The sequence below is a fragment of the Ammospiza caudacuta genome, chromosome 20 (genome assembly GCF_027887145.1).
Source record: "Ammospiza caudacuta isolate bAmmCau1 chromosome 20, bAmmCau1.pri, whole genome shotgun sequence".
Classification (NCBI taxonomy): domain Eukaryota; kingdom Metazoa; phylum Chordata; class Aves; order Passeriformes; family Passerellidae; genus Ammospiza; species Ammospiza caudacuta.
The window spans coordinates 8,723,460-8,746,744 of NC_080612.1; the positions used below are offsets into that span (position 1 = coordinate 8,723,460).

General features: G+C 60.3%; 3 protein-coding genes across 3 annotated transcripts in view; 1 reads left to right on the forward strand and 2 right to left on the reverse strand.

Annotated features, from left to right (window-relative positions):
- Nucleotides 1-8,452, forward strand: part of TAOK1 (TAO kinase 1) — a 66,019-nt gene extending 57,567 nt beyond the window's left edge. Inside the window, exon 20 of the mRNA XM_058817584.1 lies at nucleotides 1,113-8,452. Within this exon, the coding sequence (XP_058673567.1) occupies nucleotides 1,113-1,574 (462 nt within the window). The 3' untranslated portion in view covers nucleotides 1,575-8,452. The remainder of the gene's footprint in view (nucleotides 1-1,112) is intronic.
- A 1,841-nt stretch (nucleotides 8,453-10,293) lies between these two features.
- ABHD15 (abhydrolase domain containing 15) lies at nucleotides 10,294-12,815 on the reverse strand. The gene is made up of 2 exons (XM_058817977.1): nucleotides 11,971-12,815; nucleotides 10,294-10,771 (listed from the first exon to the last, which is right to left on the reverse strand). Exons 1-2 carry the CDS (start codon nucleotides 12,813-12,815, stop codon nucleotides 10,294-10,296), a joined length of 1,323 nt encoding a protein of 440 aa, XP_058673960.1.
- A 313-nt stretch (nucleotides 12,816-13,128) lies between these two features.
- GIT1 (GIT ArfGAP 1) lies at nucleotides 13,129-20,499 on the reverse strand. Its single transcript, XM_058818046.1, has 23 exons — nucleotides 20,305-20,499; nucleotides 19,534-19,989; nucleotides 19,008-19,218; nucleotides 18,387-18,520; nucleotides 18,193-18,305; nucleotides 18,010-18,115; nucleotides 17,848-17,934; nucleotides 17,608-17,738; nucleotides 17,437-17,531; nucleotides 17,314-17,356; nucleotides 17,107-17,133; nucleotides 16,775-16,823; nucleotides 16,623-16,695; nucleotides 15,926-16,023; nucleotides 15,734-15,845; nucleotides 15,522-15,649; nucleotides 15,293-15,445; nucleotides 14,984-15,211; nucleotides 14,463-14,549; nucleotides 14,286-14,359; nucleotides 14,010-14,192; nucleotides 13,850-13,913; nucleotides 13,129-13,749 (listed from the first exon to the last, which is right to left on the reverse strand). The coding sequence occupies exons 1-23, from the start codon at nucleotides 20,497-20,499 to the stop codon at nucleotides 13,537-13,539; spliced, it is 3,060 nt and encodes a 1,019-aa protein (XP_058674029.1). The 3' UTR covers nucleotides 13,129-13,536.
- Between the last annotated feature and the right edge of the window lie 2,786 nt (nucleotides 20,500-23,285).

The following is a 23,285-nucleotide window of genomic DNA, read 5'->3' on the forward strand; positions in this document are numbered from 1 at the left end:
CATGCTGGAGCAGATTGTTTCCTCAATTCCAGATGAAATTGCTTTGCATATTCCCTGACTCAGGCAAGAGAGTGCTTACAAGTACAAGGCTCTGCCTGGTGCCTTCAGCACAGACCCAGATAACACCTCTTGGCCATGTTGCTGCTGACAGCAGGGAGATGCCAGTGAGCTGTGCTGAAAGTCTTGGCTCCTGCTTTTTCCCCATTTGGTCTTTTTCACTGAGGCCAAAAGAAGCTTTTTCAGTGCTGGCAAGAAGATAATGGGTTTTGGTTCTCCACCTGACTGCAAAGATTTCAATAAGAAATGCTTTCATCCCTGTCTGATGGGTGTCAGGAGGCCGTAGTCCTGTGTTTTCAGTACTTATAGTGCTGATCCCAGTGCCCCTACCAAAGTAGTCTTGGAAACCAATTTGGAACAGTCTTATGGAGGAGAAATTGGAGTTGCCAGCTTGCATATCATCTAGCTAATAATCTGCCACACAAGTCAAACAGCACTGCCTATGTCCTTCAGCCACACACCCTGGAAAAAGTATCAGGGCAGTGAAATATGAGAAAACCAAATTAGGAAAGGGGTAGAGAGGAGGTGATAAATACATGAGCTAAGAAAATCTGGCCAGTGAACATTAGAGAGGAAGCTGAATGTGGGCTTGTGCATTGAATCCTAGAGAAAACAGCAGTCATCATCATAATCATCATTAGATTCAGCTACAAACAGTGAAGGTCACCATAAGCTGTGTTGGCAGGCTGTACCTGAAGGTGCTTTCCCAGTAGGCATCTATGGAAGCTGTAGACTTTGCTGGATCTCAGAAGATTAATCTATGTCAAGATGTTGGTATCAGATTCACATCCCTCAAATTTCATGTATTCACCAGGGAACAGGGACCAGCACCCTCCAACTGGTGTTCATCATGCTTTGGGCTGTGTGGGTCTTAGAGACTTAACCCTTAAAAATTCACCCTTTTGTATTCAGAGCACACTGCATGTCCACGGATATCTGATCTAGAGCCAGTTTCCTGCACAAATGCAGGAAGAAGTCCCTCAGTAGCTGTTACAGGTCCTCCAGAGGCTGTGCCAGTCCTGCTGCTACAGACTGTCTCTTTTTTTCCTTCCTAGATTGAGGAGGAGATGCTGGCGTTGCAGAACGAGCGCACCGAGCGGATACGAAGCCTGCTGGAGCGCCAAGCTCGCGAGATCGAAGCCTTTGACTCAGAAAGCATGAGGCTAGGTTTTAGTAATATGGTTCTTTCTAATCTCTCCCCCGAGGCGTTCAGCCACAGCTACCCGGGAGCTTCTGGCTGGTCCCACAATCCTACTGGGGGTGCAGGACCTCACTGGGGTCATCCCATGGGTGGCCCACCGCAAGCTTGGGGCCATCCAATGCAAGGTGGACCTCAGCCATGGGGTCACCCCTCGGGGCCCATGCAGGGGGTACCTCGAAGTAGTGCTATAGGGGTCCGCAACAGCCCCCAGGCTCTGAGGCGGACAGCTTCTGGGGGACGGACGGAGCAGGGCATGAGCAGGAGCACAAGTGTTACTTCACAAATATCCAATGGTTCACACATGTCTTATACATAACTTAAACAATAACTGAGGGTGGCAATTCCACTGGAGCTGTCTGCCAACAGAAACTGCCTACAGACACCAGCCCAGCAGCCTCCTCAGTGCGGTGCTGACGTGTGGAAGCTGGGTGCACATGGAATATTGTATTCATTTTGTAAAGCATTACATTTTGTGTTTACTAACTGGGATGTCATAGTATTTGGCTGCAGGGTTTTGGGGGGTGGTTTTTGGTTTTTGGTTTTGTTGTTGGTTTTTTTGGTTTTTTTTTTTTTTTTTTTTGTTTTGGAGGGGTCTTGGGAGGGCATCTGAGAAATATATGCAATTAGTCAGAAGAGTTGGCTGGTGGTCATCACACTGACAGAAGGGCCTCAGACTGCCCTCATCATGCCATCCATGTAGGAAGTCTGAGGGAGAATGGAGACCTCTTCCCATATCCATGAATTTCAATCTGCCACCCTGCAAAAACCAGGCAAGCTGCCTTTAAACCAACATCCAGGGGAGGAACAGCTGGATCTTCTGTTCCATTTTTATTTGTCATTAAATTTGATAAATTTCTAGGCTATTGCCTCTGCCAGGAGGCATTTTCAAAAAGTTGTAGGTGAGGAAGAAGGTGAGAAGAGAGGCCAAGAGACACCAGGGCTCAACAGGGCCCTTCTACCCCAAGTGCACGCTCTGTGTTGTGTAAGAAGTGACGTTCTGTCAGAAGGCACTGGTCAGCTTCCCGAGAACTCTGTAGGGAAACCTGTCTGGGGGAACAGGCTAGGAATGTTTGAAATGGTCTATCTGCTTTGGCACTCCCTGACTGTGCTGCTGGTAGCTCAGATGAGGTTGGGCAGAGGAGCGTAAGTAATGCACTTGTACAGCTAATACTGTGACATCTCATTTTAGCTAAGCATCAGAATAATTCTTGGAGCCCAGCGTAGTCCTTTTTGCTCCATTCAGAAATGTTTAGACTTTCAGCCAATCAGTCTCAAATGCCAGAGGTGTTTTGAAGGATGCCATAGTCGCAAAATGCCATTGATCGGGTTTTTCATTATTACACTACATCCACCAATTTATTACCTTTTTGGCTTGTTGCAATTTCCTGTTTACATGTAGCGTGTAGCCAACTGTTGACATGTTTAGTTGCCATGGTGTACCAGGAGGAGCTGAGCCAATGACTCTTTCCCAGCTGATGACTAACCCACATCACCACTGTAGATCTTGCTGCATGTGAGGCTCCTTTTTTATTGTTTTCATTGCTGCAATACTTCACAACTTTTACAGTCCCTAGAGATGCTGTGATATTTCGGCAGCGTATCACACCATGTGAGAAGGCACTACTTCCAGAGGGCTCATTGGAGCTGCTGTACTACTGAAAGGAAACAAAGGAGGTTGTGAAATCCATACAGTGATAAAAGGTCAGGGAGTCTTATAACTGAATGACTTTGTTGGCATCGTGTCATCCCTTAAGTGCTGGGAACCAGAGATGCCCCCATGCTCTCGTGCCAGTGCCAGGACGGTGTCGCTCAGCCGGGACTGTGGGAAGAGCAGGTAGATGAAGTTTGGTTTGAGGCAAAGGTTTCCGTCTTGGGGACTGACCAGCCAGGGTTCTTTGTAAATGTTTTTCCTTGCACACTAATCATCTTGAAGAAAACACTAGCTGCTAACTCTAGGATTTGCCTTTAATATGTTTATAGGGCTCAAAAGCGAGGTTTTCCGAATGTGTTTGTCCATGTGACATATTTATATAGTAAATAGTGTCTCGCTGCTGTTCAGTACCCGACAGGGCAGCGCTCTTTCGTTAGCTAAATTAACATCCACTCCCAGTCCTCAACTCTCTGCCAGTGTCTGGTGAATCCAGCTGGGATTTCTAGCATTGTGATGTAGCGTATCACTCTAATTGAAGATGGAAACTCCACCAAAACATGTTTGAGCAGCCCCTTTGTAAGGAGTTTTGTTGTACTAACAGTTGACAGAAGCCTGGGAGGAGGTGTGGGTCCCATGGAGGTTTTGCTGGATGCTCCTGGGGGCAAGTGGTAACTGTGAATTGTCCTGTCCTTTCCTCTGCTATGTTTTTATGTGGAATTGGATGTTTTGGGGTCACTCTTTTGCATTGCAGTGTTGTTGAAATGAAGCGCAACTCGTTTAGGAAAGGTACCTGTGTTTTCCTAGGTTTGGAAGGAGAGACAAAACCAAAATGAAAGGCCAAAATTGTATTGGGGTTCACCATGTGATTGTGGAGGGTGTGCCCAGAGCATGGTGCTAACACAGCATTTTGAGTTCAGCTCCTCTATCCCAAACAGCAGCAGCTACAGTGGGGACAGGCTATACCTGCAAGTTCAGTGGGTTCATTCTTCTGCTTCTGTTATGGTTTGAATTTGGTCAAAGTCTCTGGCTTAAATTGAGCTACTTCAACAGAATTCTCTCAACACATCTATTTGTGTAATGTCAAGCATGACTGAATGCTGAATCCAAATGATGGCTATCCCATATTGGCTTTTTTGTATTCAAAAAGAATTGTGTAGTAACCATTTTTACATGTATATCATGTGCAGACCTGGACTATTCCAACAAGTTAATATTTTAATTAAAATAGTTTGCAAAAACTGATTCAGATCAACTGGTCTAAATGTGTGTGTCCCTGTGTGTACGTGGGGGAAGAAAAGCTGTCCCAAAACTGCCTGATCTCGAGAGGAAGCACCTCATTACACAGCTGTAGCCAGAGGAACTCAGGGTCAGGCGGTGCCTTGGAGGTATTTGAGGAGGCCCTTGGTGTTGAGAATTTTAATGTATCTCAGGTTTATTTCTGAGATACATGAACAACTGTGCACTAGAGAGATGCAAACACTCTCTGAATCAGTTTGCAAACTCTTATTTTTAAAAGTAAAGCATTTTTAAAAGTAAGGCCAGTTGCTCCATGTTGTGCTCAGTGCAGTCATGCCCTCAGTTTTAAAATTACTGTAATCTGTAAATTGTGGAAACTACTCCAGTACCTCAGCAAAGATGTTCTCTTGCATTTCTTACATTCATATTTAACACTGGGGAACTCTTCTGTGTGGACTACTTACAAATTTTATTGCGATGTTTTTAAATCACCAGCTTGACCCCTGAAATCTCTTTTCTGTGGTTATTTTTCTCTCCCCTCTGCAAAGACCTGAAGTTCTGGTGTAGCTTAGCCCAGAGATGGAAAAAAAAAACAAAGTAGCCAGCATTTTTACCTCTTTCTGATTCAAATTTCCTTTGATTTTATTTAAAACCTGTGAAAGGGACCACATTTTCCTTCTTTTCCATGGTCCCAGGGAGCTAGCAGCCACCTCTCCCTTCCATGTTGAACATTACGTGCTTTCTTCCTTGGGTGCAGCACTGAAATGGAGGCCACAGCTCTGTTTCACCTGCATTCCCTCCAAGCCTGTGAACTTCAAAGAGGCTGAACAACTAAATACATGGTGTGATACCAAACTTTCCACAGAAAAATTTCCCTGCAGCCATTACTTGCCTGGCTTGGGGCCAGGCTGGCATCGCTCTGTGTCCCACCCAGCCCTCCTGCGCCGGAAGAACGGGCACTGCACACTCGCTGTGACCTGCACGGGGGTGCAGCCAGGGCGCTCCTGGGGCTGTGCTGTTGTTTAAACCCCCAGGGCCCCTCGCCTCCAGGCTCCCAGCCCCTCGACCCTGCTTACGTGCCATTTCTTGAGAGGCAATAAATCCTATCGTACCACTGTCTCCCATTACTCTGTTGAATACGCACATCTCTCTGGATATATATATGGTATCTCATTTGTATATATTTATATACTCTGTATGTACTTGTGTGTGGGTATAGGTGCACACACACCTCATGCTGTGCATTTCTGTCGGCACTTCAGTTCTGCTGTTCTTTAGCGCTCCTGTTTGTGAGCAAAAGCAACCCCTCAGCAGGGCTCTCGGGGCGAGGGCACAGACGTGGCACAGGCTGTGCTAGGGCTGAACCCTAGCAGCCCTAGTAACTGCAGCTTGCTTTTTCTGGGGCGTGAGAGGGTAGGTAGCTGCTGTGGGTGTGCTTTGAAGGAGACCAGGGCGCTTCCTGAGGGTACCAGAAAGTCACAAGGCAGCAGAGAAGCAAACAAGATGGTTTAGCGATAGGCAAGCAGTGGAGGCACTGTAGGGATCTGCTGGGGAGGCGGCGAGTGGGCCGGTGAAGTGCTCAGCAGGCTGAGCTCAGAGTCCCCAGCTGCGTCTCGCCACGAAAGATCACAAGCCTGGCACGGTCTTGGCTCGCTGCACCGGCACTGGCTTTTGGCATTCCTGAGGTGGAGCCGCTGCTAGCTCTGAACACTGGCTGCCTTGGCATGTGTCTGATACCTGGAGGTTCTTAGGTTGTGTGGAGGGGCAAAAGAGAAGCTAGATTGGAAGATTTTAAGTACACATGTGTGTTCTTAGAGACTTATGGTCTGTACATCCATATATACACACAGAGATGCTCTTGGTCCATTCTTTACTCTGCTTAGGCCCTGTGTGCTTCGTCACTCGAGTCCAGCCAGCAGCAGACAGCCTTGTTCCTCTCCTGGGTGCTTGCTCTGCAGTTCTAGTAAATCTTGGCCCTGGTCTTTCTCATAGTAGAGGGGTGAGTGCCATGCTGGACACCACCAGCTCCTCAAGCTGTGAAGACCCTTCTGACCTTCTCCTTTGTCCTCTCCAGACCCCATCTTAGGGAGGCATTTGACAGTTCAGGGGATAAGCGGTTCTTGCATGTGTCAGGTCACGCATTTCCCCCAAGGACGCCCCGCCAGCTCAGCAGAATGCCAACCCTGGGCTCTCTGTGTGCTACCAGAGAATTCGGAGGCAATATTCCCCCTGTCCCTTCTGGAAGGTCTCTTGCAAGTTTTTTTAGGAGAGACTTGGGTTTGGTTGGGTCATTCTTACCCTTTCGCAAGGAGTAGTGTTGTCTTTACCTGTGCTCCTGCCTGTAGGATGTTCCCACCCCAGGGCTGGCCCACAGTGAGCCCAGAACCACGTGCCAAGGACAGAGGAGCAGTGGATACCCAGGCAGGGATGCTGGTCACTGTCTCTCTGCTGTGGTTGTTTGAGTTTGCACTTTTACAAATCGATTGAGCCGAAGTCTTTTGATGACTGTATGTCAGGCGCTTTGGAGGGTTGGGGCTCGCTGTTTACAGGCAGAAAATAAGAAAACCTGATAGATCTAGTGGTTTTAGTAAACATCACCCCACCAGGGAGCAGTGGCAGCAGATAACCCAGGTTCCTGTTGCACAATGAAGTTCAGCCAACTGAGCTGTGATGCTGCCTGCTATATCCCTGCCCCCTCCTCCGGGGGAAGGAGAGCCCTTTGTCAGCTAGAGAGGGACTTAGTAAATCGGATTTGCCAGCAAACAAGCACCTTAACCACTGAGCTGTGGGTCTCAATACTTGCACTTCACCTGAAGGCTCCCTGGTGGGGAGAAGGCAGTTTGGTTCACGACCATTAGCTCTGCACCTGCCTGGCATCCTCAAAACACCCTTAAGCCATGTCCTAGGGAAAATAAGACCCCAATATCAGCTCCCGCTCTCCGTGCTTTCTCTGAGTGCACACAGTGAGACCAGGAACCAGGAGGGCTGAGCCTTGCCCCCACGGATGTGAACAAACCCTGGGGGGAAACTTCTCCCCACCTCGCCCCTCCGGCCCCTGCCCCGCTCCCCACCCTTGAGTACGGGTACCTCAGAACATGCACAGTTTGAATTTTCACTGACAATTAGTTTAATTATTGTCAGTGAAAAGAATTGTAATTATCTGTAAATATGTAGTTAACAAATTGACCTAGTTTCTGTATTTTTTAAGTTTTTGTACTAAAATTTATAGATACAGTATGTGCCAGCTAGCAAAAAGCTACTGTAATTGCCAGTCGTAGTTCAGCATGCACCTAATCCCTGAGACTTGTCCAGTGATGCTGTAAGGAATTTGTGCTTAAATATTGCGAGCTGGGGAGGCAAACAGCCACTGGCCTGGGGCTTTTGGCTTCCAGCCTCTGGCTGGGTTTTCCCTGATGGCTGTGTGGAATCTCCTTCCCTTGGGCATCCTGTACCGCACGGAGGGCAGTGCGAGGGACAGAGCAGAGCGGTGGCTTCAAGCTTGCTCTGGAGCTGAACTCAATGGGAACCAAGTTCAGGTTCTTTGCTGCAGTTTAATACCGGCTTGTGACTATGTTTTTCAATCTCTCTAGAAATGATCTGTTTTTCCCCTTCCAAATGTTTTTGTCTTTAGCCCGAGTTCATCTAAATCTACTGGAGGAAAAAAAAAAAAAAAAAAACAACAAAAAACAACAAAACAAAAAAGACTTTGATTTGAGGTCGTTGCCTGCTTTTAGTGCCAGGATCACACATTTCTATGGCAACTCTGAGCTCAGCAGAGTGCAGAAATCAGCGCAGGGTTGTTGACAAGTTGAAGTCGGCGGCCGCTGCCTCTGCACAGCTCCGGCAGAGCCCGGCTGTGCCTGGTGGCAGCTGCCAAGGGCGACTTTGGGGGTGCAGTGTGGTGGCTTGTGGGGGTCCCAGTGTCCCTGCCCCAGTGCAGCTGGCTTGCCCTGCAAGACCTGCTGCTGAGCAAGGGGTGGGCTCCTAGGAATGGTCAGGATCTGTGCTCCGTGTCCTGTGGCAGAGGCAAGCTGTGAGTCAGTAGCTGTGCTGAGCATCCCGGGAAGCTGCGAGCAGAGGAGTCTGAGCGCTGGTGAGGCCGTGCTCTCCGGGTCTGGTTATCCTGGAGGTTGTAGGGAATGGGAGCTTGTAAGGATTTCAAGGATCAGAGAAGGAGAGGCAGACGTGCGCGTACGGGTTTGGCTTTTGGCAAGCAAACCACCCGCTTCCTTTCTTCAGCTTTTCTTCCCTCCTAACCCCCCGCAGCTCTTCCCCCTGCTTTGCTTGGAACAGGAACATTTTTTTTACCTGCCTAGAAACAGCTAAAAGATTGGGGGGGGGGGGGGGGGGGGGCGCAGCCCTGATGTAAATAATTAACGTTGCAAAGTGAAGTGTGTATAACATAAAAGGCTACAGCCCTTTGGTGACTTGTAAATGCTTTGAGAAGGTTGTGGTATGACGTGGAGGGGCCAAGCGACCTGCCCGGCCCCGCAGCCATCGCTGCCCCACCGCCACCGCGGGGCCGGGGGGTCGGGACAGGATGGGGGGACCCCACCCCTCGGTGTAGTGGATGGGAGGGTAGCGTAACGTGTGTAATACGGATAGGAGAAGCTGTGTGAGGTGTGTATAGTGTATATTTTTTAAAAATAGCTTGCTTGTGTTGTGAAGATTTTAAAGACAAACTTGAGAATTCTAGCCTAACTATTAACACAAGTTTAACATCAGTTACCCCACTGGGTTCAGAGCCTCTTGAATGTATATTCCTTTTTGTAACCTAAATGACCTATTCTTCTACCAGTCAGCCAGACATCCTATTTATATTTTTAATTTTATATATTACTTTCCATTTGTTTTCATTATTTCCAGCATGTTTCTGGGTTTGGGTTTTTGTTTGTTTTGGGGGGGGGGGGTTTCTTTTTGCACAAGAATTGTGTGAAGTCAAGGAAATGTTAACTCAAACCTGGTATTTTCCAACCTGTTCCCCCTCCCCTTCCTCTCCTCCACCCCTGGTAGTTTTTTTTTTTTTTTCTTTCTTCCGCCAACAGTTTGGGATTTTTCTGGGCTGGGATGCAGCGGGTGGGAGGAGGGGATGGCTCTTTTCCATTTGCAGCTTTTGTGCAAATGCCAGGTCTTTTTGCCAGTCAACTAAAGAAATGCTTCACTTGCTGGTTGCTTTAAAAAGGAAAAAAAAAAATTTAAATAAAAAACAAAAAGTGTAACCTTATCAGTGCGATGTAGACCCCGGCGGGAGGAGGGGAAGTGCACACCTGTAGCCACACACCTCTGGCTTTGGCTGCAAAACAAAAGCAGACCTTTCCTGGTGAGGAGGTGAGCACAGGGCAGCTGCTGCCCGACCCCGTGCAGGGTTTGCCGTGCCAGGAGCGCCATGCCTTGGGCTTGCTCTGCCCCCTCGGCCACCGCCTGCTCATGTGCACAAACCCCAGAGCTGCCTGCTGATGACAGCAAAGCTGTTGCTGCTTTTCCTCTCCTCCTCCTCCTCCTGTTCCTCCTCTCCCCCTCCCCAAGGAGGTCCAGCTCCCTAGCAAGAGCTCACCCAGCGCCCGGCCCCAGCGCCTTGGCCGTTTGCTCTGGGGCATCATCCAGGTATGGGCAGGCCCGGCCGGCGCCGTGCTGTGCCACAGAGCATTAGATAGAAAAAAACACACACATATCTGCTGTTTTACTATGAACACTGGTCTGAGGTTTCCAGGCTCAGCACCACGGTGATGGGCCACGAAGGATTTAACCAGGGGAATTAAACTCCTTCTTGCTTCCGTGTCTGGTAGCACCAGCTGGTATGAGTGAATCTACAGGTGTGCGTTTTCCTTCTTGTAGAAAATGCCACGAGCACTAACTGGTAAGGCTTAATGTACAGTATATTGTCAGTATTCTGGTATTCTTCTGGTTCAACATACATTATAGCTCATATATAACCTGTATTAATTGTATAGATTGTGCATTTAAAGCTGTTACCAAGTTGTCAGAAAATAAGAGAAGAGAAAAAAAAATAAGGTCATATGTAATATTTTGTTTGTAAGTATCCTTTGTATCATAGCAAAGGAAATGTTAAAAAAAAAATCAACTGTAATAAAGTAATTTTAGTACACGGAGTGTCTGCCTGCCTTTGTGAGACCCTGCCCCAGGGGTGCTACCGCGTGTAGGACCTCTGCCAGGTGAACACGGGGGGCTCCACCGTGGGACCCCCCCACCTGCGCGGCCGCGGCAGCCCCTTCCTCCTCTCCTCCGTCCGCAGGAACTCGGCCATGGCCCTGAAATATTCCAGCACGGCCTCGTGGGCCCAGCAGCGGCCCGGCCCGCGGCGGGGGAAGCCGCAGTGCCCGCCGTGCGGGGTGAGCAGCAGGAAGAAGTAGGGGCTGCTGCGGAAGAGCTCCCGGGGCAGGCTGCGGGCCGGCGGGCCGCGCACCGGGTCATCGGCGCTGCAGAGGCACAGCACCGGCACCGCCGCCTCGTCCGCGTCGCGCAGGGGCTCGTTGCGCTCCCAGTAGCTCTCCCAGCTGGTGGGGCGGCTCCGAGTCCGGCAGAAGAGCGTTTCCTCCAGCTCCCGCAGCGAGCGGCTGCCCAGGAGCCTGTCCGTGTCCACCACCTCGGCCAGGGCCCCCGCGTACCTGCGGGGATGGGGCGGCCGCCGTGGGCTTGGAGGAGCAGGGGTGCTGCACGGGCTGGGGGCAATAGGGATGCTGGGATGGGGGCCACGGAGAATGTTGGCAGCGGCTGGGGTGTGCTGCTGTGGGGGTGGAGGGTCATAGGGGTGCACTTGGAGCTGGGGGCTACAGGGATGCTGCCATGGGGGTGCCGCCAGCTTGTGTGCCCATGGGCTGCTCAACAGTCCTGGCCCTGCACGCAGAGGAATAGGGGTGACCTCGACTGCCCTAGCCCCAGAGTGGCTTAGGAGGCCCATCCCAGCCCCTTGCCAGGGATCCTGGAGGGTCCCCACAGCACAGCCCGGGTGCCATGACAACGGGAGACGGCCGGCGCTCCTGCTTCGTTACCGTGACAGCAGCATTTGCAGTGGGAACGGGGAAACAGGGAGGGGGGAGATTCCCTGCTGCCCACCCCCAGCACCCCATCCCTGCAGTACACACTGTTCCTTGCTGCACCCATCTGAGATTTGCTGCAGCTTCACCTGTCACCTGTTTGCCCCTATGTTTTGGGGTTTATCCACATTATTTTGCCCCCATCTGGCCACCTGCAGGGCCCCTTTACCCCCACAAGCTCTCAGCACCCCTCAGGGAAGTGCCCACTTGCTCAAGGCCTTGGCCCAGGGCAGTTTGCCTCCTGTCTCAGCCAGTGCTTGGTTCACTCGAGCCTGGCTGTGTTGGGCAATAGGGAACCCAGAGCCCTTGGGAAGGGACAGCAGCAGTCACAGCCCCCAGCCCAGCCCTGGGCTGGCATCACAGTCCCCCCGCAGGGCCAACGGGAGGGTCAGGTGCTGGGGACAAGGGGCAGTGCAGGGAGAGGGGCCAGCCCCACTCACCCCTCTGGGCCCAAAACCAAACAGGGGCTTCACCAACTCCTCCCAGGAGGAGCTGTGAGACCCTGCCCCAGATCTCCCTGCTCAGGAGCCCCAAGATGCTGCGGCAGCCCCAGCCAGGCTGGGGACACACGTGGTGGCCCAGCTGGCCCCATGGCAGCCGGCTCCAGGCTGGTGTTCATTAACCAGCACATTTTGCTGCCCTCAGCACCTCTGCCCTGCACTGGGGCTCCTTGTTTCAGCAGCACCCACCCCATGCACATCCCCAGGGAAGACCGAGGGGTCCCCGGGGTACCCCCATCCACCTCCCCAGGCCCAAGGGACTGCACTGACCTGCTCAATCCCTGCTTGAGGTGGAGGAGCAGCGGCCACTCGTAAAGCCAGGGCATCCTGGCCTCAAACCAGTCGCGGCCACGGAAGATGGGGGAGAGGCAGGCGGCGGCGGCCAGGCGGCTGGAGGAGCCGCTCTCGCCCAGGTAGGCGAGCAGCAGCCCCGAGCCCGAGCCCTCGCTGATGGCCAGCAGGGAGGCACAGGGGTGCCGGCACCGCAGGTAGGTCACGGCCTCCCGCAGGTCCCCGGGATCCCCGAAGGGCTGGAGCCGGGGGGTGGTCAGGGGGCAGCCATTGTGGCCCCGGCGGTTGAAGATGACGGGGATGAAGCCCCGCTCCAGCGCCCGCAGCCCCAGCTGCAGCAGACCCCCCGTCACCTTCCCGGCCGCGTTGGGAATGAGCAGCAGAACCGGGCTGGAGACTCCCCCGCCGCCACCCGCAGCCCCCCACGGCCCCACCAACCAGTCCAGGGCTACCAGCCCAGCGTCCGACAGCTGCAGGAGCTCACGGGCCACCACCGGCTCCGGCTCAGGTGGCTGCAGGAGCTGCCACAGCATCTGGAGCCGGGGCCAGCACGGCCACAGCCAGCGTCCCCCCCGCAGCGCCGCCGACCGCCCCAAGCTCCGCACCAGGTGCTGGGCCAGAGCCGAGGGCTTGCACAGCAGCCGCCAGTGCCCCGAGCCCTCCTCGGCCATGAAGGGGATCCCCTCCTCCTCGTCCTCCTCGTCCTCGTCCTCCTCTCCCCCGTCTGCAGGCACCTCCAGCTTCCCTGCCCAAAGGCACCAAGCTAGGAGGGCCAGCCCCACGAACACCGCAGCTGCGGCCACCAGACCCTCCGGGGACAGCATGGAGGCGGCAGGAGCCTCAGCCGGCAGCCCCGATGGTCGGCGGTTCGCAGAGCGATGGCGGGGCCGCGCTGGAGAAGCCCAGCCCCGGGGCTGGGCAAACAGCAGGGCTGTGCCGGGGATGGCGTGAGCGGCCGCCAGCAGGGCCAAGGGGACTGGGTGAAACGGGAGGGACACGTGGCCAAGCCCTGCCCGGCGCCGCAGGGGTTGAAGCTCCCGCAGCCACGGACCCTCCATGGGCGCAGGAGCCGGGCGCCGTGCAATGCTCACACCTTTATTGATACAAATGTACAAGGACACATATTACAGTGGGGAGTGCGGCCCCGGCACGGGGCAGGACGCCCGGGGAGGGGTTCAGGACGCCCGGGGAGGGGCGCCCCAGTCCAGTGTAATGCCGTGGGCGGCCTCGGGGGTACCGGCCACCCAGAGAGGGGTTTTGTGGGGAGTGGGGGTACAAGGCCACCGCCGCCACGGACAGCTACAGAGGCTATGTACAGGATAAGTTAGGGGTGGGCAGGGGGCTGTACAGGGGGATGCAGGCACCTACCCCGCGGGCTGAGCACCGGCTCCTTGATGGCACGGGGGGCACGAGGAACCCCGCACCTCGGCTCCCCAAAAAGGCCACTTGCAGCCATGCTCGCCCCAGGTGCCGGCTGCTGCCGGAGGGAAGGGAGACATGGAGAGTGAAGGGGCCCGGGGACATGGGGGGGACGCGGGCTGGCGCTCACTGCTTCTTCTCACGAGTGGTGATGGTGACCAGCTGCTTGGCGGCCTTGGCGATGTCGTAGGCGCACTGGATGACCTGCTGGGTCAGGAGCTGGTAGTCCACGGTGGCGCCGGGCTCGGGGGGCACAGTCTTGCGGCACTCGCTCTGCAGCCGGTAGGCGCTGGCGTTGAGCAGCCGCAGGGAGCTGCGCACCGTCTCCAGGGCTGGTTTCTGTGGCAGAGCACAGGACCAGCGTCAGATCCTATGCTCAGGGGGCTGACAGTGTCTGGTGGGGACCACAACCACCCCAGGGACACACAGCTCCTCCTACCTTAGGGAAGAGTGATGCCATCTCTGTCACAGCCGAGTGGATCTTCTCTGAGCAGGGCACGAAGCTGGGGGCAAGGACAAAGGGTGAGCAACACAGAGGGCACGGCCCCAGCCCTGGTCTGGGTATCCAGAAGGACCCTGAGGCTGTGCCCCAGTCCTACCTATCATGCTTGGACTCTTGTGCTGCCCGCAGCAGCTCCTGGATGTTCTTAGTGACCTGCTCAGTTTTGAGGATGACATCCTCCGTGCTGGGCAGGCCAGGGTCCAGCTCCCCGTCCAGCGGGTCCAGCTCGTGGGGGAAATCCTCATCCTTGCTCAGCTCCACATACCGCTTCCCCTCCATGCTGCAGGAATCAAACAACCGCCCTGGGTCAGTATCAGCCCCCTGTCCCTATGTCCCCATGAACCCTGGTGCAGCCCCCAGCCCCACCACTCACCTGATCAGAACCTCACCAGCCTGTGTGTTGTCGTAGTCACTGTCAGTGCCGCTGCCATGCCGGTCCAGCTTGCTCTGGAGAGGAGAGGAGCAGTGTCAAGCCCTGCCCAGCCCCATCCCCACTCAGGCTCAGAAGTCTGCCCACCCCAAAGGTTGTTCTCCCTCTCTGATACATCACCATGTGTCGGGCACCATCAGGCGGGCAGGAGAGCAGCGGGGAGGATGGAGGGAAGGGCACTGAGGAGGCAGATGGACCTTTCCGGATCTGGAGGGGGAAAAGAGGGGAAGCCCATGCTGAACGGGGTGCAGAAGGGTGTGGAGCCGACCCCGGTGACGTGCAGGGGAGGACGAGCACAGGGGACACCGCCACCCTGCATGCAGGAACATTCCGCAGCTGCCACCCCCTGGGGAGGTCCCCGGCCTGACCCAGGGGGGTGCAGGGCGGCGGGGGGACAGGACATCACAAAGGCCACATCCTGGGCAGGCCACAGCCACCATGTCCCATGCAGGAGCCGCCCCCGCTGCGGCCCCCTTACCCGGTACACGCTGGCCGGGATGTGCATGGAGTACAGAGCCTCGTCCTCCACCTCCTGGCGACACACAAGAGGTTACGGCCCCGCGGGGACAGGACCCAGCGCCCTGTGGGGCTGGGGGGACTGCTGAACCCCGAAACCCTCCCACCCAGCCCAGCACACTCACGCCGGGGCTGAAGGGCTGCAGCCGGGTCACCAGCTCCTCCACGGGCTGCCCGAAGGGTTTCAGCGCCGAGCCCGGCTCGTACATGGAGAAGGCCTGGCGGTCCCGGCGGTGCTGGGGGGCCGTGCCCGGGGGGTGCCCATGCTCTGGCCGCTCGCTGGGGGCCGGGGTTGGATGCGCAGGGCCGGTCTGCTGCCGGATCTGAGTGTTCTCTGCCTGCAGCTTGTGGATCTGCAGCCAGGCGAAGGGGGAAGGTATCAGCGAGGAGAGGGGGGTACACTGAGGAGGGAGCCCCGCTGGCCCCACACCCACCTCGCGCTGCAGCCGGCGCAGCTCATCGCTCAGGCTGTTGTTCACCTTCATCAGCTGCTGCACCTTGGCCTCAGAGGCTGCCAGAGCCTTCTTCACCTCCAGGTACTCCTGCAGCGTGATGGGGCCGTCTGACAGGTCGGAGGAGTCCATGCTCTGCAGGAGAGGAGCTCAGTGTGAGGATCCCAGAGGTGGGGGTCTGGGAGGGGGTCCAGGCCGGGTTGGGGCTCACCCTAGCGCGGTTGTTGCGGGAGGCGTTGCGCAGCAGCTCCTGGTCCGTGTCCTCGTCAGAGGCGACGCTGTCGTAGTCGTGCTGGTCGTCCAGGTCACTCTGGCTCCGCAGCGAGTAGTCGAGGGCGTCTGGGGAAGGGAGGGCAGGGTGGGTGCTGAGCACAGGGCATGGGGGAAGCGCTCAGCCCCACCTCGCTGCCCTCCATGCCTCACCTGTGGGGCTGAGCAGACTCTTCCCTTGCTGCCGGCGCTTGGCTTCCCCGAGGATGTCGATGAGCAAAGTGGCAAACTCCCTGGCGTTGAACCTGGCCAGCTTTTGCCGGCCCTGGGGGCAGCAGAGGGAAAAAGGGGGTGAGCAGAGGTCTGAGCGCACAGGGGGGTTGCGTGGCCTAGAGGGGGCCTCACCTGGTTGCGCGTGGCCGAGTACTCGGGGTTGACAGGGAGGAAGGGGACGGCGCTGCGCTCTGTCACCAGCGTGCTGTGGTTCTGCGTCGTCAGCCAGACTGCAGGAAGGCACCTGGTGTCAGAGCCCGGGGGATGCAGGGGCTGCACCCCTGGACAAGCCGGCTGCAGGGCCCGGAGCCGGCAGGACGCAGGCGCGGGCGCAGGGCCAGCCTGCTGGGGCTGGGAATGGAGCCTGGCCAGGCTGACGGGAATCGCCTCCCCCAGCCACCCAGCAGGGCTGGGGTCCCCCATAACACACCAACAGGACCCCAAAAATGCTCTTCACCCTTTCAGGCACCAGCTCAGCACCCCTCAGCCCCTTTGACACATCTCTTGCCACCCGCCCTGCCACGGAAATGGGATTGCCCCCACCCTGCCACCCCCCAGCCCAGGGGCAGCACCGCAGGCTGAGCCCCCATCCCTGGGGGATCCCGGCACCCACCTCCGGCAGCACCCCAGCCCTGGCACCCAGCGGCGGCCCCTCGCGCTGAGCAAACCTCCCGGCCGGAGGAATGAAGAAGGAGGGGCCTGCGGTCCCGGCGGACGCGTCCGGATCGGGGGGAGCGCAGGGCTCGGCCGCGGCCCCGCCGCTGCTCCTCCCCCGCGCCGCCGCCGCGCCCGCCCCGGCCCGGGGGGCTGCACCCGCACCCCCGCTCACCCGCGTCGTTCTCCCGACGGTCCACCTCGTCGTACACGTCCATGGCCAGCTCCTCGAAGAGGCGGTTGCTGAGCTGCAGCAGCACAGGGGACAGTGTCAGGCTGAGAGGGGCAAGCGGAACATCCCCCAGCCCTGCCCTGGCCCCCACTCACCGCCTGCAGCTTCTTCTTGGCTGCCTTGGCCAGTTCAGAGAGGTCCAGGCTGGGGGGTGGGAGGAGGGGGAAGCGAGGTGGGGGTTATTCCTGGCCTGTTCACACCAAAACAGTCCCCAGCTACACCCCACCAAGACAGGGACCCCCCTCAGGCATTGGGGGCTTCACCAAGCAGGGCTGGCAGGCAGGCACAGGGGGGTGAGGTGGCAGGGGGCGGACGGGACCCCCCTCCCCGAGTGTCCCCCGGGTGCCGGGCTGGGCCGAGCGGCCAGGGCTGCAGGGGGGGGCCCATGCAGCAGCATGGCGGGCCCCCGGAGCCGAGCGGACAATACCTCTGTGCCATGCACTTTGGGCGCACCCTGCGCTCCGGAGAAGGCAGCGGAGGGAAGAACAGGATAAAGGCGGATGTTAAACGCGCTGGCACGCCGACCCCCCACCCCCCAGGGACGCTCCAGAGACCGGGGTCCCCCCTCAGCCCAGCAGGGACGCTGGGGGGGACACGGGACAGGGCAGCGGGGCCACGGGCACCAGGCACTCACCTGTCGGCCATCTGCGGGATGATGTAGTGCCCGTTCTTGTGGTCTGCACAGAGAGAGGGGTGGTGAGCAGGGCCACGGGATCCCTCCAGGGTACCCCCCTCACCCCAGGACCCCCTCACTCACCCGGCTTCCTGCCGCAGAGGTAGAAGGCCAGCCGGTCGGTCAGCTCGTACTGGCACTCCACCAGCCGCTCCGCCAGCTCGTGCTGGGCTGCCTGCCTGTGGGAGGGCCGGCAGGGGTGATGCCCACCCTAGCTGGGGTGCACATAGGGGTGACCCCCTTCCCTGCCCTCACCTGGCATAGTCAATGGGGGTCCGGCCGTTCACATCGGGCGCCCCAGGGTCGGCACCGTAGACCACCAGCAGCTCTGCCTGCAGGATCTGCCCGGCCTTGGCGGCCACGTGCAGCGGGGTGGTGCCCTTCTCCTGCAGGCATGGGCGGCCTCAGCCCTGCAGCCTGCATGTGGCATGAGGCTCCAGGACCCCCCTGGGCCCCACACCCCCTCTGGGGTCCCTGAGCCCCACCAGAGCTCACCGGGTGGAAGAAGTTGGCCTGGGCACCCAGCGAGAGCAGGCGCAGGCAGGTCTCCAGGTTGCCCGTCCGCACGCTCGAGTGCAATTGCTGCAGAGGAGAGAGCTGGTAATGGGGGGGATCTGTCCCCTCTGCCACAGGGAGGTCCCTGAGCCCCCTCCCCACCTTGCTGAGGTCCTTGGCAGTGACGCCGTCATCATCCCGGCAGGGCAGCTTGTGGACGAAGGCCAGCATCTGGTACTTGGCACGGATGAACTCCGACTTGGTGGGGCTGGAGGGTGGGCAGTGGGTGAGGAGGGGGCTCCCAGCTAGAGCTGACCCCCTCCCCACAGCACAGGGGGCACTTACTGCACTTTGTCCTGGGGGTTTGCCTTCCGGCGCCCGCTCTGCACCTGCGCTGGGTCCAGCAGCGAGTGCTCCCAGATGGAGTTGGCCCCGTTGCTCGCCAAGGTGTGCACCATCTGCAGGGGACAGGCAGGGCCCAGTGGGCACGGGGGGTCCCAGTGTGCGTGTCCCCACACTGCGGTGTCCCCAGCACCCACCTGGAGCAGGGTGGCGGGCCAGGGGCTGTGGCGCAGGTGCTTGACGATGGAGATGTGGCGGCCCAGGCTGCGGTGCACGCTGCAGCACTCGTCACAGATGAGCACCCCACGGTTGATGGACGCCCAGCCAGGGTCTGGGGGTGGCATGGGGGTGTCAGCGGGTGTCCCCTCCCTGTGCTGTCCCCTCCTCGTGCATCCCTCCAGCAGGGGGGATGCGTTGCCACGGCAACCATTTCCCGAGAGATGGAGAGGGGCTCAGCCCATCACCAGGGGAAACCCACGGGTTTCCCATAGCAACCACCAGCCAAAACGGGGGCAGGGTTTGGCCCCCCACCATCAGGAGGACAGCTGGTGGCAGGGATGATGCCAGCACACTCGGATCAGGGGCACTCTGGCTCAGTGTGAGGTCACTCACCCCAGAGCCCCCAGCTGGGTGTTTGGGGGGTCCTGGATGGGGGCAGTGTGCCCCACAATGGGTGGGCACCCCCAGTCCATGGGCTCCTATGTAGGGTGGTCAGCAGCTCTGCAGCCCCAGCACCGCAGCACAGCCAGCCCTCGGGACACCCCAGCTCTGGGGCAGGTGCCACGGCCCCCCAGGCTGCCGTGCCCCTCCAGCCCCGCCGCTGGCCCCGGCCGGCCGGACTGGAGCCCTTTGTGTCCCCGCCGGGAACAAAGGATCGTTTGAGCAGCCGCGCTGGCCCCGCGCTGGCACCAGCCCCGGCACCCGCGGGGGCACCGCTCCCGGCCCGGCAGCAGCTCCCCACGCCTGCACCCCAAAAAGACATCCTGGGGACCACGGGTCTGGCCCCGTGGTGCGGCCGTTGAGCTGCAGCTGTTCACAGCAGAATGAGAACAGGATTTAAGGACCCCCGCTGGGTCACAGCCGCCTCCCCCCTCCCGGGAAACGCAGCCGGGCACGGGGTGACGATGCTGAAGGGTCCCCAGGTGTCCCCTGTGCCTGGCACGACGGGGGAGTCCCGCCACCCTGTGCCCACCCCCTGCCCTCCCCTTGTTTCTGTGGATCCTACACAAACACCACGGTGTCCCACGGCGGGGGCAGCCCCAAGCCCGGGGACACAGGGCCTGGGAGGTGGCCGCACTGTCCTGCCCGATGGCCTGAGGGGGGACAGCGGCCCCACGACCTCACCGAGGGAGGAAGGCAGGCAGGCAGCCAAGCCTCCCCCACTTCCTTCCTCCCTGCAGGGTCCCGGACCCCTCCCCACGCACCCCCCAAGCCCTGAGGACCCCGCGTTGGGGGCACGGCATCCTGCCCTGCTGCAGTGCCCCGGGGCCGGGCTGGGGTGGCCGGGGGTAGCGGCGGCCCCCCCAGCCTGGCAGCCCCGCGCACGCAGATGGCAGCGCCTTGGCAGCCGGTGCGGCGGCATCTGTGCCTTCGCACCCGCTGCCCACGGCCACCGCCGGGAACAGGACGCTCCGTGCGGGGGGAGCCGGCCCGCGGCCCCCCCAGGCGGGTGGATCCAGAGTATCCCTGGGGCAGCAGCCCCTCCCGCCCCAGGAGCGCGGGGATGCCGTGGGATGCGGGCGGGCACTGCAGCACATCGCGGAGTGCTCGCACAGGGACACTCCAAACCTTGCGAGGATCCTGGAGCCCAGGGGAGCTCGCAGCACCTCAATCCCTGCATCGGGATGTGGGTGACACCGGGAGCCCCAGCAGTGGGCCCCGCAGCGGCGATGGCAGGGCTGGGGGAAGCCGGAATCCCTGCGTGGGGCCGAGGGACCGGAGCGCCCCACGGGCACCTCCCCATGCAGGGCCAGGCAGCGCATCCCCGGTGCTCCCCGCGCGCTAGGAAACGGCCTCTGGACTTTATAACTCATTTCCTCCCATGGCTGCCAGGCGATAAGAGATTGGAAGAAACTGTTTTCCATTTCCCCGGGCCGCAGCAGGGAGCCCCGGCACCGCCCCGGGAACCCCGGGCCCCCCGCTCGCCCGCCGGCACGGGGGATGCCTGGAGGCAGGGCAGCCTTTCGCCCACGCGTGCCGACAGCTCCGCTGGCAGGATCCGGCCATTGGCACGTGGCCGGAATAATTTCGGCACAGCCTTGGCCCGCGGGCAGCTTTCTCCGGGGCCGGCTCCGAGCCCCGTTCATTCATTGCCGTGGGGCCACCTGCGCTGGCTACGGGCAGGTTTGGGGTCCGGCCCTACCGTGGGCAGGGTTTGGGGGGCCAAACCCTCCGCGACGCCCACGGGCGCGTCCCCAGCGTGGGGGCTGCGGGCACCGGCACCGCCGGGGATGGGAATGGTCTTGCCCAGGCTCGGCTCTGGCTTGCAGCGCCGCGGCCGCCCGGCTCGCCCGACCGGCACCGCCAAGCCCGGATCCGGCTGGGGTGGGTGCCGGCTGCGGGCTGCAGGACGGTGTCCCCCATCATGCTGTCATTTACAGGGTCACCAGCGCTGCTGGCAGCGAGCGGCGCGTCCCCGGGCTGTGCCAGCAGCCCCCGCGCTGGGGTGAGAAAGCCGTGGGTGGTGCCGGGGGGCGTGGGGGCACCCGAGGCGCGCTGGAGCCGCACGGAGGAGGCATGCGGGGGTATCGGGGCTGTGTCTCGAGTGTGTGAGGGCATTCCGGGAGGCTAAAAGGGGGTGCAGCAACGGGGTCATGAGTTTCATCGCAGCGTTTCACTGGGGGCACATCAGAGGGTTCCTGGGGGCAGGCGGGGGGGCTCAGTGGGGCTCCCTTGGCTGTGCGGAGCGGGGAGCAGAAAGGAATCGCCAGGGCGATCCTGGGGGCGCTCAGGGAGCCGCAAAGGGGTCTCGATGTGGGGCGTACGAGGAGACGCAGAAGGGGTCACGGGGAGCAGTCCGGGGCAAACACCTCGGGGTCCAGCGGGGGTGCGGGGGCCGCGCCGGGGGTGCCGTGGGGCGCACGGGGGCTCTCGGCGGGGCGGGGGGGCGCGCAGGGCAGGCTCCGGGGGGCAGCCGGAGGCGCGGGGGGGCCGGTGGGGCCGGGCCGGTGCCGATGCGGGGGGGCCTTACCTGGGGCGCTGCAGTCGGCGCACACCTCTGCCCGCGGCGCCTTCCGGGACATCCTCAGCGGCGAGGCGGGCCCGGGCCCGGGCCTCTGCGCCAGCGTGGGGCGGCGGCGGCGCCCCCGGGCCCGCCGGGGGAGCGGCGGCGGGGAAGGGGAGGGGGGGCCGGGCGGCGGGGCGGGGGCAGCGGGGCCCGGGGCGGCGGGGCCGGGGGCTGCCGGCTGCTCCCTGCGCCCGGCGGCTCCGCAGGAAGCGGCGCAGGCCCGGCCCCGGCGGAGGAGGGGCCGCACCGCCCCCGCCCCGCCACCGGCAGCGCTGCCGCGGCCGCCCCGCACCGGCACCGGCACCGCCCCGCACTCGCAGCCGCACCCGAACCCGCACCGGCGCCGGCGCCGCCCCGCACCGGGACACGCACCGGGAACGCCCCCGCCCCGCACACGGAGCAGGAGCCGCACGCGAATTCGGACGGGCACCGGCACCGCTCCACAGCCGCACCGGGAACGCCCCCGACCCGCAGCCGCACCTGCAAACGCCCCCCGGACAGCCCCGACCCGCACCCGGGCTCCTCATCTACTGCTGGGCATCAGCCCTGCCCTTGCTCTGCCCCTGATCCCGGGCATCTCCCGGTGCTGACCCCCGTGCCCGCCCTCGGTGCACTCCCGGTCCCCTTAGCCCAGAGCACCGTCCTGGTCCTGCCCTCAGCCCTTGTCCTGTTTATCCCGGAGGGGTGGCACTGATCATCCCATTCCTATTCCGGATCCTGTGTAACCCAGTCCCAGCCCAGGGCACCCCCAAATGGCTTCAGTCCTGCCCTGGACACTTGTTCTGGATCCAGCAGCAGCCCTGGGGCACCCCAGCCCTCTACCCTGTGCCACCTGTGACACTCCCGGACAAGCCCTTCTCCAGGACACGGGGTCGGGCCACACACCCCTTATTTAGGGTGCTCAACAGGGGATTTTGGGGTGGGTGAGGGGACTGGGGACTATTTGGGGTCTGCTCCCTACTGCGACCCTTTAGGTGCTTGCACCAGAGGGGACACCCCTTGGGGCCCCACAGACACTGGTGGGGTCAGAGCCCGGCGGGAGCGGGACAGTGGGGCCGCACGGTGTCCCCAGCACCGCGGGACAGCGAGGTGACCTCACCGCGGCTGTGAGGAGGTGGCTCATGACGTCATGGGGCATGGCAGGGGGATGGGGATGCTGTGGGGACAGGGGCGGGGGGCTGCGACCCCCGCCAGCGCCAGGGCTGGGCAGAGAACAACACAGGAGAACAACACCGGGGGCTTCCCGGCACCGGAGGGGGGAGCAGCCGGGAGCGGGGCCGGGAGCGCGGCGCCGGCGGAGGCCGGGGCGGCCGCAGAGGCCCAGCCTTGCATTGTTCTCGGGCGGCAGCCGGAAAACGCGACGCCCGCCCGGGAGAGACGCAGGCGGAAAAGGAAACGGGGCTGGGGGCCCGTGCCTGGTGCTGCGGGGGCGGGATCGGGGTCCCCCCCCCCGGCCCCCACCTGGTCCCCACCTGCCGCCTTCCCCCCTGCCCCGCCATATGCTCGGGCCGCTGCCCCGCTGGGGGAGCGGAGGTCAGCCGGGAGGGGGAAGATCAGCCTGGGAAAGGGGGGAATTTGGGGAGGATGCTGATCGCCAATGGGGTGGCCCTTTGCAGCCCCCCCGCGGGATCGCGGCCGCGGTGATGGGCTGAGCGCTGCGGGAGGGGGGCGAGCAAAGAGCAGGATGAAGATGAGGAAGAAGGAGGGGGCGATGCCGGGCAGGGCAACTACAAGTCCCATGAGGCCGGGCGGTGCGGGGGGGCCGGGGAAGCACCGGGCGGGAGGTGGCGGCCCGCCCCGCCCCGCGCCCCCCCGCCCGCCCGCGCCGCCCCGCGCCGCGCCCGCCGCGCCGCTCCAGCATGCACGGAGG

Excerpts from the sequence above, each read along its gene's own strand:
- ABHD15 (XM_058817977.1), bottom strand. The coding sequence starts at position 12,815 with ATGCTGTCCCCGGAGGGTCTGGTGGCCGCAGCTGCGGTGTTCGTGGGG. Across the intron at positions 10,772-11,970 it reads CTCAAGCAGGGATTGAGCAG|GTACGCGGGGGCCCTGGCCG; the intron begins GTCAGTGCAGTC and ends CCATCCCCGCAG.
- GIT1 (XM_058818046.1), bottom strand. The coding sequence starts at position 20,499 with ATGAATGAACGGGGCTCGGAGCCGGCCCCGGAGAAAGCTGCCCGCGGG. Across the intron at positions 17,134-17,313 it reads ATCCCGCAGATGGCCGACAG|GGTGCGCCCAAAGTGCATGG; the intron begins GTGAGTGCCTGG and ends TCCGGAGCGCAG. Across the intron at positions 16,824-17,106 it reads CCAAAGTGCATGGCACAGAG|CCTGGACCTCTCTGAACTGG; the intron begins GTATTGTCCGCT and ends CCCACCCCCCAG.